General features: G+C 50.2%; 1 protein-coding gene across 11 annotated transcripts in view; it reads left to right on the top strand.

Annotated features, from left to right (window-relative positions):
- UBE2D2 (ubiquitin conjugating enzyme E2 D2) overlaps nucleotides 1–17,275 on the top strand; it is a 30,186-nt gene extending 12,911 nt beyond the window's left edge. For 7 of the 11 annotated variants that reach the window (XM_046900529.1, XM_046900526.1, XM_046900528.1 and 4 more), the window contains 5 exons: nucleotides 12–43; nucleotides 131–208; nucleotides 297–402; nucleotides 12,078–12,171; nucleotides 12,582–15,739. In XM_046900529.1, the coding sequence (XP_046756485.1) occupies nucleotides 12–43; nucleotides 131–208; nucleotides 297–402; nucleotides 12,078–12,171; nucleotides 12,582–12,666 (395 nt within the window). In that variant the 3' untranslated portion in view covers nucleotides 12,667–15,739. Of the gene's footprint in view, nucleotides 1–11; nucleotides 44–130; nucleotides 209–296; nucleotides 403–12,077; nucleotides 12,172–12,581 lie in introns of all 11 variants that reach the window. The other 4 variants (XM_015293551.4, XM_414470.8, XM_015293552.4 and 1 more) reach the window with 2 other exon arrangements.
- The last annotated feature ends 8,069 nt before the right edge of the window (nucleotides 17,276–25,344 follow it).

The following is a 25,344-nucleotide window of genomic DNA, read 5'->3' as shown; positions in this document are numbered from 1 at the left end:
CTCTTTTTCAGTGTTCCATTGGCAAGCTACAATAATGGGACCAGTAAGTATGAGAGAATTAATGTTCATAGTTTCTATGACCAGTCTTCTTGTAAAAACTCAAACTGCAACGATTCCTTTTCATTAACAGAATGACAGTCCCTATCAAGGTGGAGTATTTTTCTTGACAATTCACTTCCCAACAGATTATCCCTTCAAACCACCTAAGGTGAGTGTCTTGTGCCATAGATCTATTCATTACCATGTGGTGTTATGTACACTTGTGAGCCTACACTGACATTTTCCTTCTTCTGCAGGTTGCATTTACAACAAGAATCTATCATCCAAATATTAACAGTAATGGCAGCATTTGTCTTGATATTCTACGATCACAGTGGTCCCCAGCACTAACTATTTCAAAAGGTACCTCCAATGCTCACTTAATTTTACTCTGCTGTAATTAATTATGGTTCTAGGTTTAGAATGTAAAAATAATAATACTGCATTCTTAGTATTAACAGTTTCTGTGATCACAGCTTCAGTCTCGTGGCCTCATGCATAGCTTGTAACCTGTTCTTCACAAGTCCTGGATTATCCAGTTTCTTTGACCATAGGGAAACTGGTTTTGCTCATAGATTCAGTAAGTCTTACTGAATTAAGTACTTAGTCTTGGCAGTTGTGTGCAGGAAGCTGTACTTTAGGACAAACATTTGAACTTAAAAACACGTAGTCCATGACAGAAGAGGATTCCAGTGTTGAAACTGTACACAAAGTAAAATATATATAGGAAAAAGGCAGTGGCCTTCAAAAAAAAAAAAGCCAACAAAAACGTAGTTCTTCTCCCACCATGTGTTATCTTCTCAGACACTTTTGTTCAAGCAGATGACTCGTTACCTCTCTTACTTATCTTAAGTGTTTCCCTTTTACTGAGCTCACAAATTCCTATACTCTGTCCAACTGAAGACGTGGCATTTGTTAAAAAAAAAAAAAAACATCAACAAGAAAAGATGAAAAGGCAAAACAGTATCTTGTCTCCTGAAGTGAATCTGCTGTTGCACAAAGCTGAAGGTCTTTACTGTAACTTGAAAACTGAAGAAATAGCGCCAGCAAAGAGCAAATGACTGTGTGCTTGCTGTAGCTTAATGAATGCTTTCAGTAGAGCACTAGCTAGTTGGAAGTACTAAGGTAGTATTAACATATGCAACATTTAATCAAAATCTAATTGGTTAGAATTCTACAGCTGCAGAGCATGTAGTGTGGCATGATATGTTATTTTCATTTGTCTTAGGGATTCTGAAGTTAGCATGCATTCAGTGGGATGATAAATAGCATGTTTGAAAATATTGGAATATATACTGAGATTGTGACAGAAGCAGGGTGAGAATTTAAGAGTCTAGTTGAGAGCATCAGCAGACTTGCTATTAATGGCTGTCAGAGAACTTCAATTACAAAATATACCTTGACTTAATTTTATGAACCAAATCCAGTTGCAGTATGCTTTTCCAGCTCCTTTCTTCCTCTGCCTTGAACTCCTTTTTCTGATCCTCTTCAAACTGCATTCTCCTGGCTTAGGTAGAGTAAGCCGTAGGATTGGTGTGGCCATTCTGTCACCATCTCTCCTTCTAAAGCATGCTTCCTGAGATTAGGTGCATATATAATATATATATAAAAAACTGACCAGTTGTCGCTCTCATTGTGCTTCCGTATGAACTCTCTGCACACTCTCCTGGCAGGTCTAACCAGTGGGAAGTCTTACCAGCATTCAGTTGGTGTCAATTCATGATGGAGTTAAAGGCAGCAAAAGAAATGCTGATGGGTGGCTTCTGTAAGAACTAAGAGATACTTTCTGTCAGAAAGTAGACCAAATTACCAATAGGCAAGAGTCAGAAGTATTCCTGTTTTGATCAAGTCTAAACAAATTTTACAAAGGCTGTGTCAGCCTTCTAGGGTGGAAATCTTGTTTTCATTGAGGCTGCAGCTGCATCATTACAGACTTCAGGGCTATTTCAGCTCCCTAGTGACTTCCTGGTTAGCCTTACTGAAGAGTAAATGTGTTGCTAACAGAAAAAGCTGTTGGGTTAGGTAATTCCTGTGAATAACAGGACTTCAGCTTTATGCTGAATAACTAAGGTCTTACATCCCTTCAAAAGCAGCACCATGGGTGTGGGGAAAGGTATGCTTTCTTTGCAGCTTCTTTCTGAGGTGTCTGGTAGATGTTACCAGCAGCTCACACAGATGAGATGTTACATTGTAGTTACCACGTAGTAGTCCAGATTTCTTGATGGTGCTGCTTCTTGCTCTCCCCTGCAAGGGGAAAGTTTAAGTGGTGTACAGTGACTTAACTGCTTTACAGCATCTGTTTCTGGTGGAAATACTGAGGAAAGTCATGACAGTGCTAATTCATTAGGATAATGTAAGTGGTGAAGGTAGGGATTGTGGCTCCTCTTGCCCTGGAGTACGGCAGGCTGCTCCAAAGGGCAGGCCAGTGTACCTGAATTGGGAACCTGCCTCTGCACTCTTTGCAGGGGTGACTGAGCTTGGGGTTGTCAGAACCTTGATTTCAGGCTGCTAGGTAAACAAGGAAGTTTCTCTACCACTGTAAGTAATTTGAGGTGATTGTGGCTATGGTAGTAGAGGTGACTAGCATCTTCATTTTGCTTTCTTTACTAATGTTTACCACTTCAAAATGAATTTTGGAGAATAGGGAGAACAGCAGTGAACTTCTGAAATAGTAGTACAAATAACTCTGTTAATAATTCTGAAGTAGATATTTGTTGAAAAGTACATATTATCTGATAAATAATCTCTAAATCTAATTGTAAACACACCTTGGTGGTTACCTTGATTCCAAAGCTTAAGCAGAATGCATAAACTTAGTGTTATCACTGTCTTAATAAATAAGAATCTGTAGTCTGTAACAGGAGAATAAAGTGTATTCACCAGCTTTTAATTGTTCTCAGGCATATTTGGGAAAACCCTACTTTGTTTTGAGCTTGGCAAGTAGTGCGTGAGTTAAGTGTTAAACTGAAGAATTTCTTCAGTAAAGATTGGGCAACTTGCTCTGTTTCTTTGTGTTTCTGTGTGTGCTGGGTGCTCAACAAAGGAGCCATGGAGTTTATATTTGGTGCATTGGAAGACCCTACCTAGTGAGTAACTTCAATCTCATTCACTTAAAGAATTCAGTTTCAGTCATAGAACATTTTGGGCTGAAACGAACCTTTAAGATCTTGTAGTTCCGACCTCCTGCCATAAGCAGGGACACCTCCCTCTAGCTCAGGTTGCTCACAGCCCCATCCAGCCTGAGCTTGAATGGCATCCACAGCCTCTCTCGGCAGCCTATTTCAGTGTCTCACCACCCTCACAGTAAATAATTTCTTCCTAATATCTAGTCTAAATCTACCCTGTTCCATTTTAAAGCCATTTCCTATCATCCTGTCTCTACCAGCCCTTACAAAAGTCTCTTCACAGCTTTCCTGTAGGCCCTCTTTAGGTACTGGAAGGCCACTATAAGGTTCACATGGAGCCTTTGCCAGATTAGAGTCCTAGCTCTCTCAGCCTGTCCTTGTAGTGGAGGTGCTCCAGCCCTCTGTTTTGTGGCCCTCCTCTGGACTTGCTCCAACAGCTCCATGCCCTTGTGTTGGGGGCCCCAGAACTGGATGCCATACTCCAGGGAGGGTCTCAGAAGGACAGAGTAGACGGGCTTAATCACCTCCCTTGACCTGCTGGTCACATCTCTTGATGCAGCCTTCTGGGCTGCAAGCACACATTGCTAGCTCATGTTGAGTCTTGCATCAATTGGCACTCCCGAATTCTTCTCAGGGCTGCTCTCAAGCCATTCTCTGCCCATCCTGTATCTGTGTTTGGAATTGCCCTGACCCATGTGCAGAACCTTGCACTTGACTGTGTTGAACTTCATGAGATTGGCATGGGTCCACCTCTCCAGCCTGTCCAGGTTCCTCTGGATAGCATCCCTTCCCTCTAGAATGTCAGCTTGGTTTCATCTGCAAACTTGCTGTTCATGTTACTTACAAAGATGTTAAATAGCACTGGTCCCAGCACCAATCCTTGAGGGACGCCACTCATAATTGGTCTCTGCTTGGACATTAAGCAGTTGACCACAGTTCTGAGTGTGACCACTGAGCTGATTTCTTATGCAGTGAGTGGTCCATCCATCAAATCCATTTTCCTACAATTTGGTGACAAAGATGTCATGCGGGATGGTGTCAAACCCTTTGCATAAGTCCAGGTGGATGGCATCAGTTTCTCTTCATTTATCCACTGATGCTGTCACTGCATCATGAAAGGCCACCAAGTTTGTCAGGCATGCCTTGCCCTTGGTGAAGCCATGTTGGTTACTACCAATCACCTCCTCTTTGTTTTCTGCGTGCCTCAGTAGGGCCTTCAAGGGGATCTGCTCTGTGATCTTGCCAGGCATGGAGATGAGACTGAGCGGTCTGCAGTTCCCTGGATCTTTTTTTTCCCCTTGAAAATGGGAGTTTTGTGTCCCCTTTTCCAACCAGTGGGAACTTCACCAGGCTGCCATAACCTTTCAAATACGAAGGATAGCAGCTTGACAACTTCATCTGCCAGTTCCCTCAGAACCCAGGGATAGATCTCATTGGGTGCCATAGGCTTGTGCACCTTCAGGTTTGTTAGATGGTCTCAAACCTGATCTTCGCTTCCAGCGGGCAGACCTTCCTTCTCCCAGTTCTTACCTTTGCTTTCTGCAATTTGGGCAGTGTGAATTGAGCTGTTGCCAGTGAAGACTGAGGCCAAGAAATCACTGAGCACCTCAGCCTTCTCCATGTTCCTCATGACCAGGTCTCCAGTTTCCTTATGGAGAGGGCACACATCTGACCAGAAGTTCCCTCTGAACATTGAGAAGCTCCCCTTTATTGAGAGTGCATGATCACCAGCACAGGTTGTCAAGAAACTGTGGAGTCTCCATCCTTGGAGATGGCTGTAAGTCATCTGAACCTGGCTGTGGGCAATTAGCTGACTCTGAGTGCAGCTCTGGAACTTTCAGATCCCAGATGCTTCTGAACATGAGATGAATGGCTGTCTGAAACTCAAATGTAGTGTTTGTACAGGAAAATACTTCTTCCAGCAGTCTGTTTTGAGATTTTTTTGATTCTGTGATTCTCTATTAATGTGAGGGTAGAACCTCAGCAGATTTCATGTTTACTTGTTCTCACATACAGAAAATGAAGTGACCTGTTCAAAGTTAGTTTATCAAATTGCAAAATATCTCGGCTATAAGGATACTAAAGATTTTAAAAAAAAGGAAAATTAAGAGCCTAAAGCTAAATCTGCATGGTATCGTTTATGAAGCTGGTTGTTAGAAACTTTAGAATGTTAGAAACACTTTCAGCAGTCAAGCACTTCGTGTTCAGTATCTCCCAAAATACACTTCTGAGCCTCTTTGTGTTGTGGCATGCTGACTGTGCCTGTGCTGTACGTAGAGATGGTTGTTCAGCTTCTGCCTTGGTGTTCACAGTAGTCCTGATGCGCTGTCAGCTCCACGTGCAGAGCTGAAAGCTGCTAAGAGAAGCTTTGTAAAACCATCTCAAAGTGCTTTGCTCAGAAGAAAGCCTGTGAGTCCTCCCTGTGGAAGTCCTTCAGGTGCGCCCCTTAACAGCAGCAGCAGCAAGCTGCCAACTGCCCCAAGTAGCACTGGACCTAGATGTGGAGGATTTTAGCTGTCAGACGGTTAGGAAAAGAGGAACCTTAGCTGTTCTGGGGAGTAGGAGAGCTGGATAAGGCCCCTGGAATGGAGTTGAGTTCCTGAGCAGTGATGTGTCCAAAGCTCAAATGTATGCTTGCTAAGATTTTGTAGTCCCCAGAGTATCAGGGTAAGCTAAACCTGAGCTTTGTTATTTTGTTGAAAAACATGCATCTGTGTACAAACAAGATCAAAAAGCAAAATGCTGTCAGAGCTGGTAGCCTGTTCTCTAGAAGGATAACTAACCCCTTCCTACAGGAAGAACTTAGTGGTATAGTGCTTGTAATTTTCCTGGAGCAGAGCAGGGAAGGGTGGGCTCGTGTTATTGGCATGGTGTACAACAGCTGGCACTGCCCTTTTTTGTATTCCTGCTCCATGTCAGCACAAAAGCATTTTGATTATATGGTGATCTTGAGATGGCTGTGTGACTTGAGCCAGGGCTGGTAGCTGAGTATGTATCTTATTTTCCTGACAACCTGACATTGAAAGGAACTCTCATTGCTTTGTCAGTACTGTAAAAGGAACTTTCTTGGTACAGTCTTTGTTTGGCTGCTCCTTAGAAATGGATCATCTTTTGGTGGGAGAAGACTGGCCTGGTCTGATGATGCCTTTTGCCCCTTATAGGAATTGACTCTACAGGGATAACTTCTCTTTAAGAGACAGCTGCTCTGTACTCCTCATTCCACTGATGTACTTGAGTGCTCTTTGCCCTTAATGTAAAAGTTAAGATTAGCAGGGGTTTTGTGGAGGTAGAACATCAGTGAATGCCTTAGCTGTTTCTGACCTGAGCTCCTTGGTACCCAGGGAAACATTTTACTCCTAGATTGGTTGTAGATTGGACCTGTTTAGAGAGTAGTAATAGTGCCAAACAGCAGTTGAGCCAGAGCACCAGTTAAGAAGCTTCTTTCAGGTACCTCATCAAATTGGTGCTTGCTTTTTAATTTCTTCTCCCTGGTTCATCCAGAAATTCTATTGCTCCTTATTTGCTTCTCATCCTGAATTGACCTGTAGATGGATGGCTACTGAGCTAAGTTTTCTTTGGAATTCCAGTTAGATTCTAGCTGGAAGTAACTGATACAAGGCCCAGTCTGGCTCTGTTAACAAATACAGTGTTTTGATTTCTGAATTTGGAAGATTTCTGCACTGAAAAAGCAGAAGTGATCGTCAGTTCTTCCTAGTAATCTTGTGGAAGTCTGTGCCTTACGGGTCACAATTCAGGCTTCTACATAAATAGCATCTTTGTTTCTTAATTAGCTGGGATCATAGTCTCAGTATGGTGTGATAGTGCAGAACTGGTATTGGCCTTTTGTAGTGCTGATATCTAGAGAAACTAGAAGTGTAGCTTTAGTGCTCCTAATGAGGCTTAAATAAAGGCTTTCAGTGGTAACCTTTCCTACAGCAGACAAGGACTAGACTTGGTCTAATTGTCTGCACATCTGTGCAGATGTGTCATACACTAGGCTGGTACACAGCTTCTTCAAGCTCTTAAAACTGTTAGCTGCAGCTGTGTGCCTCAGGTATGCGAAGGTGTCAGAACGGTATGAGGCACTTGATTACAAAATCGTCCCTGCCATCAACAGAACTTGACTGCCATGGGTCCTGTTGACTTTTTTTTCCTGCTGGAACTCTAGGAAAGTCTTCTGGATGTGGAGCTTACTGTCCCCAGTGAGCCCTGTGGAGTTCATTTATGAAGATGTCTGCTTACTACTGTGTTCCGGGATCTTGATGTGCCTCAGTTGTGTGGGACAATAGCATGTTTCAGTAGGCAGGTGGTGGGTTTAACTGTTCTCCATATTGCTCATTTGGCTAGCACTGTGAAGAGCCTGCTTCGTGAATCCTGTCCTGAGTAATGACTGAGCTGTTTGTGGCAGAGGAAGTGCAGCCATGGAGCTTACATATTGAACTTGCATCTACCTGCAATTTCCATCTGAGGCTTGGCAGAGTGAGAAGGATAAAAGTGCCTAATGGCAGACTCCACTGTCGGTGATGCAAGAACACAGCACAAAAGCCTGCTGAGAAGATGAGATGAATCTTGCAGCAACAGTGTGTTCTTAAGTTTGTTGACAAGCTGTAAGTGGTGTGATTCTCTGCACGTCGGAGGTACCTTGAGACAGACTACCCTTGAATTTTGGAGCATTATGTAGTGTAAAGGGAAGTCTTGCAGAGTGGACTTAGGTCAGGGTTGTGCACTGTTACATTGGTAAGACCTCAGCTGGCTTCAGACAGCACATTGCTGGAGCATCCTTAACCAATATCAAGTGTTAAGTGATCAGTCTGCTCCAGAGTGCCTTATCAGCGCTCTGTGGGGGAGCTAAGCCCATTGCTTCTTGAGAAACACTTTGTTAACAGTCTTTCTCCTTGATTAGTTCTGTTCTCCTGATTCTTTATTTAAAGGTTGTGAAGTACTTGCTCTGTGCTAGTTCATAGAAGGGAGGAGTCCTCTAAAGGATAAGCAGTTCTCATTGTCTGTGGGAGATAGATGGAGTTCACAGTTGAAGTATTGGAGTTAAACAGGCTGTGCGCTCAGGGAAATGAAACAAAGCTGGAGGAAAACCAATTTTTGAATGAAAGGAGGCTTTAACGGACTGCTTTAATTTGCTTAATGTTTTGCTACAGGCTGGACTGCTTTGGCAATTAGGAGTGAATAGATGAGAAATAACTCGGTACTTGAACCCTCTGAGTCAGTGGGAAGTTAAATTTTATCTATTCTACTATTACAGACAAATGCAAACCTAGATTCTGAAGCATGTACACTCCTACACTGTTAATATCTCTCAGTGGAAGATTTGAGAAATGCAGTCAAACTGATGCTCCACAAGCACTGCAGCAGCCTTGTTTGTTCTCAAGCAGGATGAACAGATCATGGCATAAAACAGTGTCACTCTATACCTTGTATAGTTCAACCTAATCTGCAGTAGTTCATTTGCTGTAGGAAGTATCACTCAAATTCTAATCAGTGGACTCAATCTCTCAGTTTCAAGCTGCACCACCACATTCAGCTTAATACTGTGCTCACAACTTGCTTTTGTGAACTTTTCTACTGTTGTACACTATACCGTGTTCTGCTAATATTGTCACTTGACAGTGAATATCAAGGCTCTACTGTGAAATTCATTCCAATAATACTCAGTTGCCCTGAAGAAGGTGTTCTGCTCATTCTCTTTTCCACAGTGTTGCCTTATTACTGCATCAAAGAGCTCATAGAAGTAATTGACACTCCTAAAGATCTGTAAATTGCTCTCTCCTCTTATACACTTGGGTTCTTAAATTTTATGCCAAGGTATTTCTTTCTTTCCAGGGGCTTTAATGGTGGTCTAGAGACTGCCTACATTTGTTGGTCTAAAACTTGTGCCTGTGTGTTCAACAGAAGAACTTCCTGAATTTATTTTGGATAGCTAGCTGGCTTCAGCAGCCTATTAAAATTAAACTACTTTAAATAAATTCCAGTTAAAATTGCTTTGCTTGCTGAAGCTGTACAGATAAAATTGAAAGATCTGAAGTTATAAGTCAGAGCAAGTAGTGGAGAATAGTTCTGATTAATGAAGACTTTAAAAAAAAAAAAAAGCAACTGAATGAATGTGTCAGTGAAGCTTGGAACTGCATGATTGAGTCCAGTTTCTAAAACTTTGGAGAGATACTATAATAGAAGAGATCTACTGCAAAACAAAATCTAGAAATTGTTTTTGAAGTTATTAGAATGCCAGAACTCATTGCTGAAAGCACACAGCTAGTGATGGAGTTGTAATAAAGCACGGCCTATTTCAGTGAGGAGTATGTGACAGTGTTCTCTGTACTGACTGGTGTGCTGATCATGTTAAAGGGCAGTGTCACTGGGTGTTGCTGTAGCCCTGTGGGTGTGGAGCAGCACCCTGTCCTTCCTGCTGCCTGTGCTGGAAAAGGGCTGCTGGGAGGTGTGCAAGGAGCTGCTGCCTGGTGCTGCAGGGTGCGCTGTCAGTGGCTGGGGAAAGTGAGCAGACAGGACTGAACAGAGGTTTGCAGGTGCGTGCTGCTGCTTTGGGTCAAACCATCTTGTGCAAAGTCACCTATGGTAATTAAGGGACTATGGTAAAATAAAACTGGATAGAATCACAGAATTGGAATGTTCCCATCTGGAAAAGGCCCACAAGAATCACTGAGTCCAACCCCTAGCTCTGTGCAGTACCATCCAAATTTCAAACCCTAGGTCTGAGAGCTGTGTCCCAATACTCCTTAACCTCCAGCAGCTTGGGGCCACAGCCATGGCCCTTTGGTGCCTGTTCCAGTGCTCCTTGGGTTGATTTCTTCCTTCTGTTAAAAGGGGGGAATGGATGTTAGCTTTTCTTACTCATCCTTCCACCTGAGGAGACCTCAATGTCTGTCTGTGGAGTCTGGCAAATACAAAGACAAAGGCCACAGGAAAGGAGCTACAGAAACCTGCCATGTTCAAGCTACACTGGTTAGCTGCAGGTATGTCTGAGGTGGCAGAGAGAACAAAGCTGAAACTGGTGGAAAGAGCTAAAGGTGATGAGCTGCTGTGTCCCTTACAGCCTTGTCTGCCTTCTCTTCCAGCCTTGGTAAAGGACAGCAGTTCATGTCTAATGGTTTCTCTATGCCTCTAGCACACAGCTAAAGCTCTGAAGGAAGCTATCTGAATCATCCAAGGGGTAATTGATTGTGCAGAATGCTCTCTTTTTCTACTGTCCACTCGTAATTAAAAAGTCATGAGTGCAGAGTGAAATTGGCAATAATGGATTTAAAACTTAAATCCCAGTTGTTCCTTAAACTATAAGTTTGTGGAACTTAACTAGTGCAAGAGATGGCTGGTACTGAAGTTCTTGAGACCAGAAAATAATGTAAAATTAAAAGCTATTTGTAGATGCACTTTTTATGGTAAGCCTTTGTTCTAGCTTAAGATATAATACTTATGAAGTGTAAAAGATGTTCTCCTTTCTAAAGATTACTTTCAGTAGAGACTTCACTGGGATGCGTAGTCCAGATATTACAGGGACAGTGATGGGTGGATCAATTTCCATATTACTGAGTTCTTAAATATGAGACTGATAGTAGTGGGGCAAAGTCATCCTTGCGGTTGCCAGTCGCAAGCAACCATCCTGGAGGTCTCAATTCTTAGTACCATGTGTGATGAACAATGAGCTTTGTCTGGTTGGAGATGGGCAGCTCTTCTGAGGTAGTGGTACTGTTCTGATCCAAAGCAGAAGAGGGTGCTGGAGGAAGAGATTGGTCTTCATTTAAGAGCAGGACCTGTTCACTTAAATCAGGAACAGAGCTTACCAGTAAACTTATTCTGGAACTTTTCACTTGAGATTCATACCATGCCTGTGACAAGTCTACAGAAACATGCAGGAAAACTGACCTGGGCTATTGTACTCATCACTGAGCATCTCCTGAAGCTTTCACTTCTGTCCTACTTAGAATCTTCTGCAGTTTGCACAAATACCAGACCCGTTCTCCTCTTCTCTAGCTGTACCTTGCCGTTCTTTATTTTGTGATCTTTCTTATAAGCTCACTTTTTTTTTTTAAAAGTGAACTGTGGAACATGTGCTGTTTTCTCTTTCTCTTTGTAACTGATGTGTTTCAGTGCACTAGTTCTGCCTCTTCTACTCCAGGTCAGAGTAGCAACTGATGGAAGTTCTGACAGATCAGTGCTTTCAAACTTGTAGTTGCTGCCATCTCTGACGTGCTTGGAAGAGGCCTTGTGACAACTCTGTTAGTGCTGTTGATGGAGTGGCACTGTTTGTATTGCATTCAGCCAGTTATAATCAAAGGAACGTTTGGCATTCCTTAGAGGGCAAGAAGCCCTTGACATGCTTCATGTAGTATTGTCCTGATGTGCTTTGCTTATAACTTTGTCCTTTTCATCTCTTCTGCTTTGTTGTGAGTGTAAGAATGTACGCATCTGTCTGTAGTCTTCTGGCTCCTTATATGGATGAAGGTTGATGCTATGCAAGGCAGTATCACGCTAGTGGGATGTGGCTTCTGGGATATATACAGTACCTATTTATACTGATGCTTCTGTGTTCAGTGCTTTGTGTCTGGTGTGAATGCAGAAGCTGAGTTTCAAGTGTAATAGCAGGTATACTCCTGAGAAGGCTTTCAAACAGTACACGTCTCCCTTAGGATTTAAAGGTTCTAGTGGGATATTCCTGTCCAGAGGATTCCCAGTTGTGGTGGTAAGATTGGAAAAGCTTGTTACGCATAGTTGATTAGTTTAGAACTTCTGTTCCAAATGGTTTGGCTGAAGTATGTGGGATTACTGCACCTTGTTTTAAGAAATGCTGCTAATACTAATGCCTGGGGGAAGCAAGTAGGCTGCCTGACTTCTGCAGGTGTCTTCAGCTGTGTTTAAACTAATGCAGTGTTTTTTCTTTCTCCCTAGTACTTTTGTCCATCTGTTCTCTGTTGTGTGATCCCAATCCAGATGATCCTTTAGTGCCTGAGATTGCACGGATCTACAAAACAGATAGAGAAAAGTGAGTATGGAAGCCAAAGTGTAACATAAACAGTGTCAATGCTTAAATAGTAAAAGGGAACTGGGGGAAAAAAAACGCTTCTCAGAGAAGTGTGAACTTTGATTTTTTCCTTTCTAACACTGTAAACGTGGTGGGTTTAGGCTTTCATGGGTTGTATTATACAGCTATTTTGACAGCTTTTGATTGCTGTAGGAAAAAGACATGTTTTCTGGTAGAAGTAAGCAGAGACCTTGTTCTTCTTTGGGTTTCTTACTGCATTTTCATTCTACACAATAGTTTTTCATTAGTGTGGTAGCTGTTAATTGCAGGTTTGCTTAATGAAAATGTGAAATGAACAGTGCAAATCTGTTTCATATGATGTTAAGGCTTCTAAACTCATCAGTTTTACTGTGTGCTTTAATCCTGCATAGCCAGCAGAGGGAGAACAAGTTTCTTCGGTGGGAGAATGTTTCTGTGCTAGCTATTGATGATGGAGTCTTGCAAGCAAAGAAATAACAAAATACCATTTCATCTTCATTTGAGAACCCAAGAAAAGAACAAGTGGTGTAGAGAGAGGGTGGGAGGACACAGGCTTCTTCTGAAGTGAACTGCAAAACTGAAGGGAAGTACACTAATGAGAAGATTTTAAAATGTTTTGTTTAAAAGCACCAGTTTAAACACAAAAGCAGAGAATGGTTTGGGCTGTAAGGCACCTTAAAGTTCATCTAGTTCTAATCCCCTTGCTATGGGCTGGTTGCCCCCCACCAGCTCAGGCTGCCCAGGACCCCATCCATGGCTTTGGGCACCTCCAGGGATTGGGCGCCCACAGCTTTTCCAGACAGCCAATGCCAGAGCCTCACCACCATCTGAATAAAGAATTTTCTTCTTGCCATGTAACTTAAGTCTTCCCTCTTTTAGTTTAAAACTGTTCCCCCTTATCCTATTGCTGTCAGATGATGTAAGAAGTTGATGTCCTTCCTAATTATAAGCTCCCTTCAGGTACTTGGAAGGTCACAGTGAGGTCTCCCCAGAGCCTTTTCTTCTCTACACTGAACAAGCCTGGCTTCCTCAGGCTTTCTTTGTGAGAAAGGTACCGCAGCATTCTGAATGTTGTCTTGGCCTCCTCTTGACCTGCTCCAACAGCCCCATGTCTGTCCTTTGCTGAAGGCCCAGGGCCTGGATGCAGCATTCAGCATGGGGCCTCATGAGTGCAGAGCAGAGGGGGACAATCCCTGTCCTCACCCTCCTGGCTGTGTCTCTCTTTTGGTGCAGCCCAGGGTACATTCACTGCTGCCTTTTGTCAGCTTTTTGGCCACCAGAACCCCTAAGTCTTTGTCTGCAGGGCTGCTCTCAGTGAGGTCTTCTGCCAATCTGTATGTGTATCGGGGTTTGCCCTGACCCAGGTGAAGCACCTTGCACTTAGCCTTGTTGAACCATGTTCGATTCATGTGTGCCCACTTCTCAAACCTGTCCAGGTCCCTCTGGATGGCATCTCTTCCTTCTATCGTATCAACTGCACTGCCCATCTTGGTGTCATCAGCAAACTTGCTAAGGACGTACTTGATTCTGCTGTCTGTGTTATTCATAAAGACATTGAAGCGCACTCAGATGGACCCCTGGGCTCAGTGCTTGTGACCAGCCTCCACCTGGTCATGGAGCTGTTGACTGTGACCCTCTGGCTGTGACCAACCAATTCTTTATCCACTGATTAGCTCATCCTTCAAATCAATTTCTTTTCAGTTTAGACATGATGATGTGGTGTGAGACCATGGCAAAGGCCTTGCAGAAGTCCAGGTGGATGACAGCAGTTTACCTTCCTTTCTTCACCACTGGCCTTGCTCTATCATAGAAGGCCACCAGGTGGGTCAGACACAGTCTGCCCTTGGTGAAGCTGTGCTGGCTGTCCCTGATCACCTCCTCATCTCTCATGTACTTTCCGAGAGGATCTGCTCCATCTTCCCATGCACAGACATTTAGGGTCCCAGGCCTGTAGTTTTCTGGGTCTTCCTTTCTCCCTTTCTTGAAGGCTGGGAGTGATGCTTCCCTTTCTGCAGTTACTGGGGACCTCACCTGGCAGCCACGACCTGTCAAATATGATAGAGAGCGGCTTGGCAACCACATCACCTGCTTCTCTCAGGACCCTGGGATGCACATTGTCTGGTCCCATAACCTTGTACGCAGACAGCCTCGTGAGGTGCTCTCAGACTTGCTGTGCTCTTAGCAGTGGGAGGGATTCTGCTCTCCCAACCCCTGCCCGGAGGCTCAGGGGTGTGAGAGATGTGGGAAGCCTGACTGCCGCTGGATAGCAAGGCAGAGAACTCGCTGGGTAACACTGCCTTCTCTGTAGCTGTAGTTGCCATACGATCATGTGAGGGTTTTTTTACCTCCTTGTTCCCATCCAGCTCTGATCACTGGTGTTAATTCCTAAAGTTACAGAGTTATCTAATGAGAGCAAGGAAGGAAGGGAAAATGATTCTCAAACTTGTGTGTTTGAGAAATAGGGAGCTCAGAGCTGCAAGATTTGCAGTGCATGCGTCAACTCACAGCTAAGTGTATGATGGTGCTTTCCTATTTACTGGATGTAGGACTTTTTTTCCCTTTCTCCAGAGTCAGAAGCTTCTGTGCTTATACGTAACTGCACTTGGTTTTGCGTAGTCTCAAAGCAAGTGACAGTTGCTTTCCTGTGGTTTCTCGATTTTCTTAAGCTAAAGAACTTTGTCTACAGACAATATTGCAGCACAAAAACTTGGTTGGTATAAATAACTAGAAAACTTCCTGCCTTGTGATGCTTTTTCTGCAAACTCTGTAGAACAACTCGAATTCTGTAGTCAGAAACACAACTTTTATTAGTACTGTAAGTCACAACAACTGCTTTATTTTATGTAGTTATCCTGAGCTTCCTCTAGATGTGATTCTGGCTGTAAAGCGGAGCAGAAGCTACAGGTGGCTGGGAGAAAGGAGCAGACTGTGCCTTTAGAATGAAAACTTGCAGCGGACAAGTCTTTGTGTCCTGGTAGCCATGAACATAAAGCTAAACGCAGTGTGAGCCTGTTAGGGTTTGGCACCTCAGTGTGTCCGGGTACTGGGCTTAACTTCCTGGGGGAGGAAGAGTGGGGTGCGAGGGAGACTCTGGTCTGTGGTTTTCCAGTATGCACGGATTCAAAACCTGCAGTCGTAGTTTCCCAGGGATACAGCAGCTGGGAGAGGAGCAGATGAAACCTTCCTGAAAGTACTTCTCACAGCTGCTCTGGGTCTGTTTTGTGGCTTGAATCGCAAAGAGAGCTTTCGCTCGTAAATACGGCGCGTTCGGTTCTTCTCCACAAAGTGCAGTTGGGTGTTGTTTGTTCCCCTGTTGGCACAATGCTTCGATTTGCTCCCTTTTAATCTTACGAAGCAATGATGCTGCTGGTGTTACAGAGTGAACTGCGGGAGCTGGAATGCTGTTGGGATGTTATGTTAAGTCAATCCTCTTTTTATACATACAGGTACAACAGAATAGCTCGGGAATGGACTCAGAAGTATGCGATGTAATTAAAGAAATTATTGGATAACCTCTACAAATAAAGATAGGGGAACTCTGAAAGAGAAAGTCCTTTTGATTTCCATTTGACTGCTTTCTATGAGCCCACGCCTCATCTTCCCCTGTGCACATGTTTACCTGATACAGCAGTGCTGCGTGTTGTACATACTTGGAACAACAAAATAGAAATACTGTATTTCCCCGTACCAACATTGACTCCTAGCAGAGAAGTGTGTGTGTGAAAAGCTGGTTCTTCAGTCATAACTTTGTGAGCCTAAAAGCATTCCTTGTTCGTTTAAATTGGGTAATAAAATGTGAATGGGAGAGTTACGGTGGATTTAATATTTCTGGGGGCAGAGTTGTTGATCCATGAAGGATTTTAAGTGGAATCCTTTTAAACTCATAACAGTTATGAAAAACAAGGTGAAGAACTTGAAGCCGTTTCTGTATTCATTTTATTCTGAAGGACCTACACCTTAGGTAAATGTTCTGACCAATGAATTGAACCGTACCCACATCCTGTGCTGAAGGTCTGAGTTTAACTGGTCAACATTTAAATGGATCGGAGCTATTAGTGCATCAAGTGATGTTGATTTGTTTCAACTCTCTCCCCTCCTTCATGCTCTTTTTGGTTTGTATGTGGTTTCTCAGTTAATACATAGCTAATAGCTCTTATTTTTCTTAAGTTTTTTTAACTGCTTAGGTCTTTCTGGATGTAAGGGTAAAAATCCATTTGACAGAAAACTTGTGTATATTTAAAAACCCAACTGCTCCCCTGGAGCTTGTACGTTCAAGAATGATTAATCTGTGTAATAAACTGATTACTACAGTCATTACATATAACTCTGTGTGAATAGGCTTTTAATTATTAAGAGCAGTTTGTTACAGGCTAAAACTAACGATGGATTTCTCTAGAACTCCTGCATTCACAAACGGTTGCATTTGAAAATCATGAAGCAGTTTGGTTTGCATCACACGAGGCTATGCACCCGAATGAGGCAGACGTGAGCTCTTACACCAGAGCAGGATGTGTATTGTGCCAGGAACCTGACTGTTAAAACCAAATAAGCAGTTTACTTCAAGAGAATCAGTGACATTTTACAGAGCCTAATGGTATTATTCCCACTTGCATGGGACCTAACACAATGCATATGTACTGTAGGTAAATGAAACCTTATGTAATTAAAATAATGGATGTAAAAGGGTATTAAAAAAAAAAAAAACGAACTACCAAACACATCAGCACAAACTTTCATAAAATGTAGCTTTTACATAATTACTTTGCACTAAACATTTGCAAATGTTCATACACTTTTAAATTGTACTTGTATGTGTCTTTTTTGAACAAAGTCTTCACTTGAATCTAGTGAAAAATGTAGTTTGGAACTTTTCTTTGTATACAAGTGTATTTGCCAGCATCATTCGTGTGAATAGGTGAGTCTGCAAGTTTCTCCTCTTAGTATAATTGTAAACAAAGCCATCGACTATACAGGAGGGGCTGTGGCCTCCAGCTCTCCGCCACAGGAGTGTGTCCCATCCATTCTCAAATGCATCTTTACACTCTTGCACAAATGAGGAATAAATGTCCACTGCCTTTGGTCTAAACCTGTTCTGCTCGTCTCATCTCTCGGTGTCCTCGTGTGCACACCCGCAGCTGTCAGTGTGAGCTGTGTGTTTCAGAGTCCTCTGTGCAGAGCTGTAGGTGACGCTGAGCTATATGTGCATCTCCCGCAGGTGTGAGGGCTGCTGCCTTAGGCCTGCTGCACAGAGAGCTCCTGAAGGCAGGAGGAGTAAGGCGGTGCAGCGTAGGGCTGGGCGAGGTGTGACGGAGCTGCAGGTGAGGGGAGAGCAGTAACGTGCAGGGCATGAAGTGCTGGATGCTGTGCCACGAGGCCTCTGTGCTGCTTGGAAGAGCAGTAGGTGCCCATCTGCTGCAGTGTGGCCCTGGGTAAGAACTTGCTGGAACTGGAATGCATGATGGTGGCTGCAAGCCTGCCTGAGGCATCTGCTTTTGTCTCGTCCTTTTCCTGCATCTGCCCTTACGTGGGGCTGAACTCCACGTGTAGGCTGAAGCTCCTGCAGCCCTGTGTGGAGCGGGGAGGGAGCACACGGCAGCTGCCCTGGGGCCATTCCTGCTCTCCTAGCAGGATCAGGAGCATCCCAGTTCTCCTAATGGGGCCGGGGCCATCCACAGCTGCCGTGTGCTGCTTAGAGACAGGAAGGAGAGAGGGCTGGAGATGGGAGCCCTGCAGCAGGTAGGATGTGGGATTCCCCTCGGCTGCTTACCAATGAGCCACACGAGAATGGCTTTTCTGTTTTTTGACCTAGCAGCTGCTGGAAGAGTTCTGGAGGTGTCGGGAGAGCTGTGAGGGCAGGCAGTGGAGTGCTGGCAGGCACAGGAGCGCAGCTGGCAGCAGTGCAGCTGCACGGCAGTGTCGCAGTTAAGTCCCAAATAACAACTTCAGCTTAGATACATCCCGCTTAAGATGACTGATCCCTTTGAAATGAAGCAGTTTGGAGTCCCTCACCGAGGGCATGGCAAAAACCGTGGTTCAGGAAAAGCAAGCTGAAGTGAGAGATGTTTCTGATGGGTGCTGTCCCACGTGCGAGTTTGCGCAGGAGAGCCTTGCAGGGTTTGGCCAGGAGCCTTCCATAGGGCCAGCAGCGTGCTGCTCTGAGCTTGGCTGTGCTCTGATGTGGTCAAAGCCAGGAAGCCGTGGGCCCTGGTTGGTGACTTCCTGGGAGCCGTGAGTTGTGACATGATGAACTTCTTCACTCTGTCCATTTTTAACTTGTTGTATTTTCAGTACTTCACTCCGCATGGCTCACTTTGCACTGACCCTTCCGTAGGGTGCACACACTGCTCCCACTTTTTCCCCTTATTCTATGCTAAGCAAACACTTTTTTTTTTCCTTAAGTGTTGGATAATTTCGGTGGCTGCAGCTGTGGCAGTGCTGTGCTGTGCCCATCAGCACTCAGTGCTGGCACAACAGCGCCTTCCAGCACCGCTGTGCCAGGCAGAGCACTGCTGCCCGGGTGTGCAGGGACGGGCTGCGTACTCTGTGGACTTGTGCACGATCCCGTGTGTTTCAGAAACTTCTCAGTGCCCCTCTGCCATGCTGTCAACGTGCAGGAGTTGCCGGTCAGCGCACGCAGGTGATGTCCTGCCTCAGAGGCCAACGCCTGCAGAGCTGCTGCTGAGGTTGGAGCTCAGCCCGGCTCCCGGCGGCCGGTGGCTGCTCGGCGCTGCCTGCGGCTCCCCCTGACTGCCGCGCAGCGTTTTGGCAGTGCAGGAATCGCGTCTGCCTTGAGTTGCTTTGCTGTAGCAGCGTTTCCAAGTCAGCAGTGTACTGAAGCGTCCCCGGCTTTTCCTCTTTGCTCTGGGTGCATCGCATGGGGGTGTGGGATGACACGCCAGGAGCTGATTCCCAGCCCTGGCAGCCCCAGGTGCTGCTGCAGCGCCGTGCTGTGCGTCCTGGCGGCCCTTTTGCTCCCCGGGCTGCTCGCAGCAGCAGAGCTGTGCGGCCGTTGGGCTGCAGCGTCAGGCGGCATCGTGCAGGAAGGGCCGTGGGGCAGCATTCCCCGTGCCCTGCCGGGAGCTGCAGGGTGTGAGGGCCGGAGATGTTCCTGTGCCACAGCTCGGGTGAGCGCACTGTGCTCCGGCTGCAGGCAGTGCTGCAGGCGCGCTTTCTTGTGCTGCTGGAAGAACCAAGGAGAGCCCCGAGGGGTGCGCGAGTGCGGGGGAGGCCGCTCTGACCTCGTCCTTCAGCGACAGCGAAGCACCTTCAGCTCCTGCACCCGCTCGGAAGTTGCCTTCCCAGCCCCAACCTGCCGGGTTCTTCCCCTCCTCTCCGCTCCACGCTGCGGGGCGGGCAGCGCAAGCGGCGGCTGTTGGGGGTGAGTCAGAGCTGAGCGCCGCGGGGAATGCGGGCGGACCAGAAATGCTGTTGGGGTGCGTGATGGAAGGTTAGGGACGGGGCGGGACGGGACGGGACGGGACAGCAGCCCGGCTCTGTGGGTGCCTGCAGACCTGCATGTGCCCTTCCCGCAGCGTGTGTGCGCCTGGAGCTGCTGTAACCTGCTGCCGTGTGGTCACCATTAAACGATGCCGTTCAACTCGCTGTGGCTGGATTGCTTTTTTTGCTCTTTTGGCCCATTTCTCAGCTTGCCTCGGCTTGTTTCCTTTCCCCTGTGACGTGTGTCTGTCTCCCTGCCGCCCCCGTTCCGTGTGTCCCTGCTCCCCGTCCTCCCGTCCCTGTCCTGCTGCCCATCCCTGCGCTGCCCGGGGGGCTCTGCCCAGCCCTGGGGGATGCGTTTGTGTTCCTGCCCTTCTGCGGCCGCGTGTCTGTGGCCGACGCTGCTCTGTGAGTTTCTCCTCGAGTCACGCGTGTGCCCGTCCGCGTTTCTTCGTCGGGCCACGCGGAGCAGCCCGAGCGGAGCGCTTCTGCCCCGCAGCGGAGCGGGCGGGATGCGGTGCGGCCATGGGGCGGCAGCAGAGCTCCGGGAACGGCGCCGCTCCGCGAGGCTGTCCGGTTTGCGCTGTTTTATTTATTTTATTTTCATTTTCGGTTTTCTTTTTTCCTTTTATTTGTCCTATTTCCTTTTTCCCTTTCTCTTTTATTTCTTCTGTTTTTCCCCCTTTTCTCTTTAACACGTGATGCAGTGCTCTGCGTGCCCCAGTGACCCCTCCCCCCCCCCCTCCACTGCGCCGCTGCAGGGGTTGCGGTTCCTGGGGTCCTGTGTCAGGGGTCGACCCTACGCTGGGGGTGATTCCTATGTAGGGGTGTCCCTGGGTCAGGGGCTGACCCTATTTTGGGGGGTGGCTCTCCGTCAGGGGCTGTCCCTGGGGTTGGTGCAGTCCCTATGTCAGGGGGTGTCCCTGGCTCGGGGAGTGCCCCTATGTCGGGGGTGTCCTTACGCCAGGGGTGTTCCTGGGCTGAGGCGGCGCCCCTATTCGAAGGGCTGTCCATGCGGTCAGTGGTGTCCCTATGTCGGGGCCGTCCCCGGGTCCCGCCGTTCCGTCGTATGTCGGTAAACAACGCCGCGTCTGTAGCCGCCCCGCAGGCATTTCTGGCCGTGCCGTGTCGTGGTATGTCGTGTCGTGCCGTGTCGTGCCGTGCCGCTTCCGCGCCGCGACAGCCGCATCCCCACGCAGCCGCCCCCGACGCCTCCGGCAGCTGCGTGTGGCGGTGGGGCGGCGGGGCCGTTCAGCTGCCGCTTTGAAGCGCCGCGCTGCCATCTGCGCGATGCAAATCCCGCGCTGCCCGCGGCGTACGGAGCGCTTCCGGAGCCGCGACGGAGGGGGCGGCGGTGTTGCGGCTGCTCCGCCCTCCGACACCCGCGGCGGCTCCGGGCCGTGGGGGGCAGCGCGGGTGTCCGCGGGGAGAAACCCCAGACGCACGGAAGGAGGCGCCGGCGGCGCGGATGAGGCCGGGACGGAGCGGGGCCGCCGCGGATCCCCGGCGTTCTGGTGCCCTCCCCGCGCTGACTGCCAAAGGGCAGAACCGCGGCTGCCCGCCCCCCCCACCCACCCCCCCTTTCCCAGCGCTCTTTAAATGCAAATCCGGAGGCGAAGTGGCGGACCCCCCCACAGCCCCCCGTCCCCGCTCCGGGGCTGCGCGGGGGGGGGCGGCGCGGAGGCAGAGAGCGGCCCCGGGGAGCTGCGGGCGGCGGCGGCGGCGCGGGCGTGGGGCTCCCCCGGCTGCGGGGCCTCGTTAATATTGGAGGAGCTCTTTGTCCGCGGGGGCCGGGGCGGCTCTCGCAATCGCCTTTCATCTCCGCGAGGCCGCGGCTCGCTCTTATCTGCCGCTTCCTCTGCGCCGCGCCGCGCTGCGCTCGGGGCGTTTCATGATCTCTTTTCCCCGGGCAGGGCTGGAAAAAGCCCATCGGCTCCCGGGCAAAGGGCGCCGGGCCCCCCCCCGGCCCCCGCCCCGCCGCGCCGCGCTCACCGGCCCCGCGATCGTCACCCGGACTCTGCCCCGCGCCGCCCCCAACGCAAACACGCGCGGTGCGGGGGCGGTGCGGGACGCGGCCGCGCGGCGCTGTGTGCGGAGCGCTCCGCGCGGTGATACGCGATCCGCGCTGCCGCGACCTTGCGGGAGGAGGAAGGGCGCGCGGCTCTCCCGGCGGCAATTCAATCCCCCCCCCCGGGCGCAGCCCCGCAGAGATGCGCTGAGCGCTGCGCCGCCCCGACGGCACCGCGGTGTGGCCCCCCCCGGGGCCGCCCGCATTGCACGGGGGGGGTCCTTCCCGCCGCCTCCGGGACACAAAACTCCGCGAGCGCCGGGCAGTGCCCCCCACCCCCCCGCCCCCATTTATTTTAATGCCGCCGCTCGGGACGCATTAACGCAGCGGGAGCGTCCGGCGTTCCAACGGCAGTGAATGCCACATCCGAAGGGGCGCGGGAGGGGGGGGGGGGGGGGGAGGGGAGGGTCCTCATCTGTTGCTCTTCAAAGCGGAGCGAAAATGGGGCAGCGCAGGTGAGGGCGGGGGCCGAACTCCGGCCGCGGGGGTTCCGCACAGCTCCGCGCCGTGGGAGCGCCGCGCCCCGCGGACAAAAGGTGCCGGGCCGGGGGGGGCCGTTTGCCCTCAGAGCCCAACGCAGCGCCGCGTCCGGGACCGCCCGCTAAATAATGCAGGAGAGCTCTCCGCTCTCTTTTTCTTTTGCGAGAAAGCGGATTGCTTTCTTTTATTGCCTCTCCCTCCCACCTTTTTTTTTTTTCTTTTTTTCCCCCCTTTCTTTTTTTCCCTTTTTCCTTTCCCAGGCTGCAGCGTTTTCCACACCGGGATGCAGGCGGGGGGCACGGCCGCGCATACCGTCCCGCCATGTGTTTACAGCGCAGCTCCCGGCGTTATTTAGGGATCGTAAAACCACAGCACAGCTCAGCAATCCCTCTCCCGCTGCAGCTCAGTTTTTTTTCTCTCCCCCCCCGCCCCCCTCCACGCGGCTTTCGTCGCAGCGGCAAAAGTCAGCGCTGCCGCTTCGAACGCGGCTCCCCCGGCATCACCGCGTGGGGACGCTGGGGGGGGTGAGGGGGGCGCCGCAGCTGGGACACGTCGGGGGGCCCGGGGTCAGCGGAGTGGGAACGCGGGGAAGGATGGAGCGGGGGGCTGCGGAGCGGGGGCGGTGCTGGGAGTGCGCGGGTAGTGGGGGCACAGCTCACACAGCCCGTTGTGTGGGGCTCGGAGCTGTGGGATAGGGGCAGAAATCGGTGCTGGGGCGAACAGAGCACACGTGGGGAGGGGCGAGGGCCGGGGGTGGCGGCGCTGGGGCACGGCAGGGCCGGGCTGTGGGGTGCCGTGGGGCAGTGTCTGGCTCAGGCTCTCGCTGCGATCCTTCCCCTCCGGCCCTGCCACAGCCGCAGCACCGAGCACGCCTTCCGACGTTGCCAGCGAATGGTTTTTAATTAAAACCAGCCGCCGTTCCGCCGTGTCCTGGCTCTCTGGCGATGACCACCGCTTCCATCCTCCGCCTTTGGTCTTCCTTTCCGCACAGCGTGAAGCGCGGAGATGAAAGGAACCCAAAAAGCGCCAGAAAGAAAACACCGAGGCGGCCGTAAAACCGCACCGCCTCCGCTCCCCCCCCGGCCCCGGGGCCGCGGGATGAGGCGCTCGGCCCCACTGCCAGCCCCGAGCCGTGCCCGGAGCCGATGCCTTCAGCCCTGCTAAAAATAACAGCCCTGAGCAGCACCAGCGCCGGCGCCTAACTGGAACCGGCTTTAGGGCGGCCGGCTGCAAGCAGGTCTCCAGGCCTTTCTGGGAAAGAGCAATTAAAAATAGCGGAGGGCTGAAAGCTGAGCCCCCACCGCGGGTCCCACGCGTGCCCGGCGCAGTGACACAGAGCCCGGTGCTGTGTCACCCCTCTGCCCCCCGCATTCCTGCAGTGCAGGCCAGGCGGTGCGATGCGCTCCTTCCAGCACCTTCCAGTGCCTTCTGGTGGGTTGGGCTCCAACCACGGCCCCAGTGAGGAATGGGGGCACGGTGCAGCCCCCGGCATCGCTTCCTCTCTGCTGTGCCCACGCAGCTCTGTCCCAAGTGCCCAACGAAGGGCTGTGCAGGAGGAGGCACTGCAGATCTCCCAGCCCGGTGTTGCAGGAAGCCCCACCAGCCGGGAATGTGCCGGGGGGACGCATGTGGTCGTGGCAGGACACGGCGCTGCTACGCGGCCCATCTCCCTGCCCTCCTCCTCCCTCTGAGCACGGGCTGCTGACGGGAGGTGCTGTCTGTATGGAGCCCTGCGCTGCCCTGGGATGGGGGCTCGCTGAGGAGCACCCCCTTCCTGCTGGTGCCGGCAGTGGCCTCGCTCTGCCCCAGAAGCACCCCTGGCAGCAAAGCTTGGGGAGGTGCTCCTCGGTGCAGCACAGTGAGCACCTGCTGCAGCTGCTCCGCAGTGACACAGTGGTGAGCCCTCGCTTTGAGGTGACAGCGGCACCGAGGAGGGGGTGCTGAGCTCCCTGGGTCACCCCAGCTTCACAGCACCGCTCCTCCCAGCTGTGCTTGTCTGCAACGCGGCCGTCCCCGCTTCCCCAAAATACTCGGAGGGCTGGAGCGGGCCGGCTCCGCCACCCTCATCAATGCTGCGGGAGCCTATTTTAAGCCTTGCTAACGTAGGAGGATTAAATTTGGCTGGCTGAGACACGTCCTGCTCCCAGCTGTCCCCCGGCCTCCCCTGGGGCTGGCAGCGCTGCCGCATCGCTCGCTGCACCGGGGACCAAAGTGGGCGCCTCCTCCCTATGGAGTCACGGTGAGACCTCGTGTGGGTGATGGAGTCAGGAACAGCAGAGCTGTGTGCTGCAGGGATGGCACAGGACAGCTCTGTGTCCCCAGCATACTGCCACCCCACTGCTTGTCCCCGTCCTCCGGAGTCACACGTGTGTGCTCGGCCATCGCGTCGCAATATGGAGCGTGCTTGGGCAGGGAGCACCTGCACAACTGATCTCATCTGCAGAGCATCCTGCTGCCCCCAGCGCGTGGTGTGGGGATGGAGGGGGACACGGGGGGATGTGGAGGGGATGTGGAGTGGGACATCAGGGGGAGGGGAGAGGGCATCAGAGGGATGTGGAGAGTGACGTGGAAGGGACACGGAGGGGACATGGCTATGGCTGCTGGGCCGTGAAGGCCCTTCCCCGGTTTGTTCCCTCGGAAGATGGGGTAACAACGCCACCCATCACCTCTGTGCCACGCCGCCGTGAATTTTCATGAGCTGCCATCCGAGCGGGGCTTTGAGCAGGAAAACTGCTGGATCAGCTCTAAGCGATGATAAACAATACTCAGCATTTACATATTCAAAGCACTTTGATTAACTCTCGGGCTTTAAGGACCCGACCGAATTCCACCCCCGAGGCGCGGGGGCAGCCGGCCCGGCCCGGCCCGGGGCTCCGTGCGGAGGGCAGCGCTGCCTGAGGCGGTGCGGAGCGGAGCGGAGCGGTGCGGCGGTGTCGGCCCCCGGGCGCGGAGAGGCGCGGTGCGTGCGGAGCGCCGGGCGCCGTCGGTTGTGGCCCGAACGCCGCAGCCGGGTGCGAAATCGCTGTGCGGGAGACTGCGGCGCGGCTCACGCAGGAGCGGCCGAACGAAGGCGTTCGGCTTTAAAATAAAAGGAGACGTCGCAGACCCCGCGATGCGGAGCTCCGGGGCGGCGGAGAGCGCAGGACGGAGCCGGGCAGCGCTCTCCCTGA

This window comes from Gallus gallus, chromosome 13, assembly GCF_016699485.2.
Source record: "Gallus gallus isolate bGalGal1 chromosome 13, bGalGal1.mat.broiler.GRCg7b, whole genome shotgun sequence".
NCBI classification, from domain to species: domain Eukaryota; kingdom Metazoa; phylum Chordata; class Aves; order Galliformes; family Phasianidae; genus Gallus; species Gallus gallus.
This window is presented reverse-complemented; position numbering and strand designations above follow the sequence as displayed.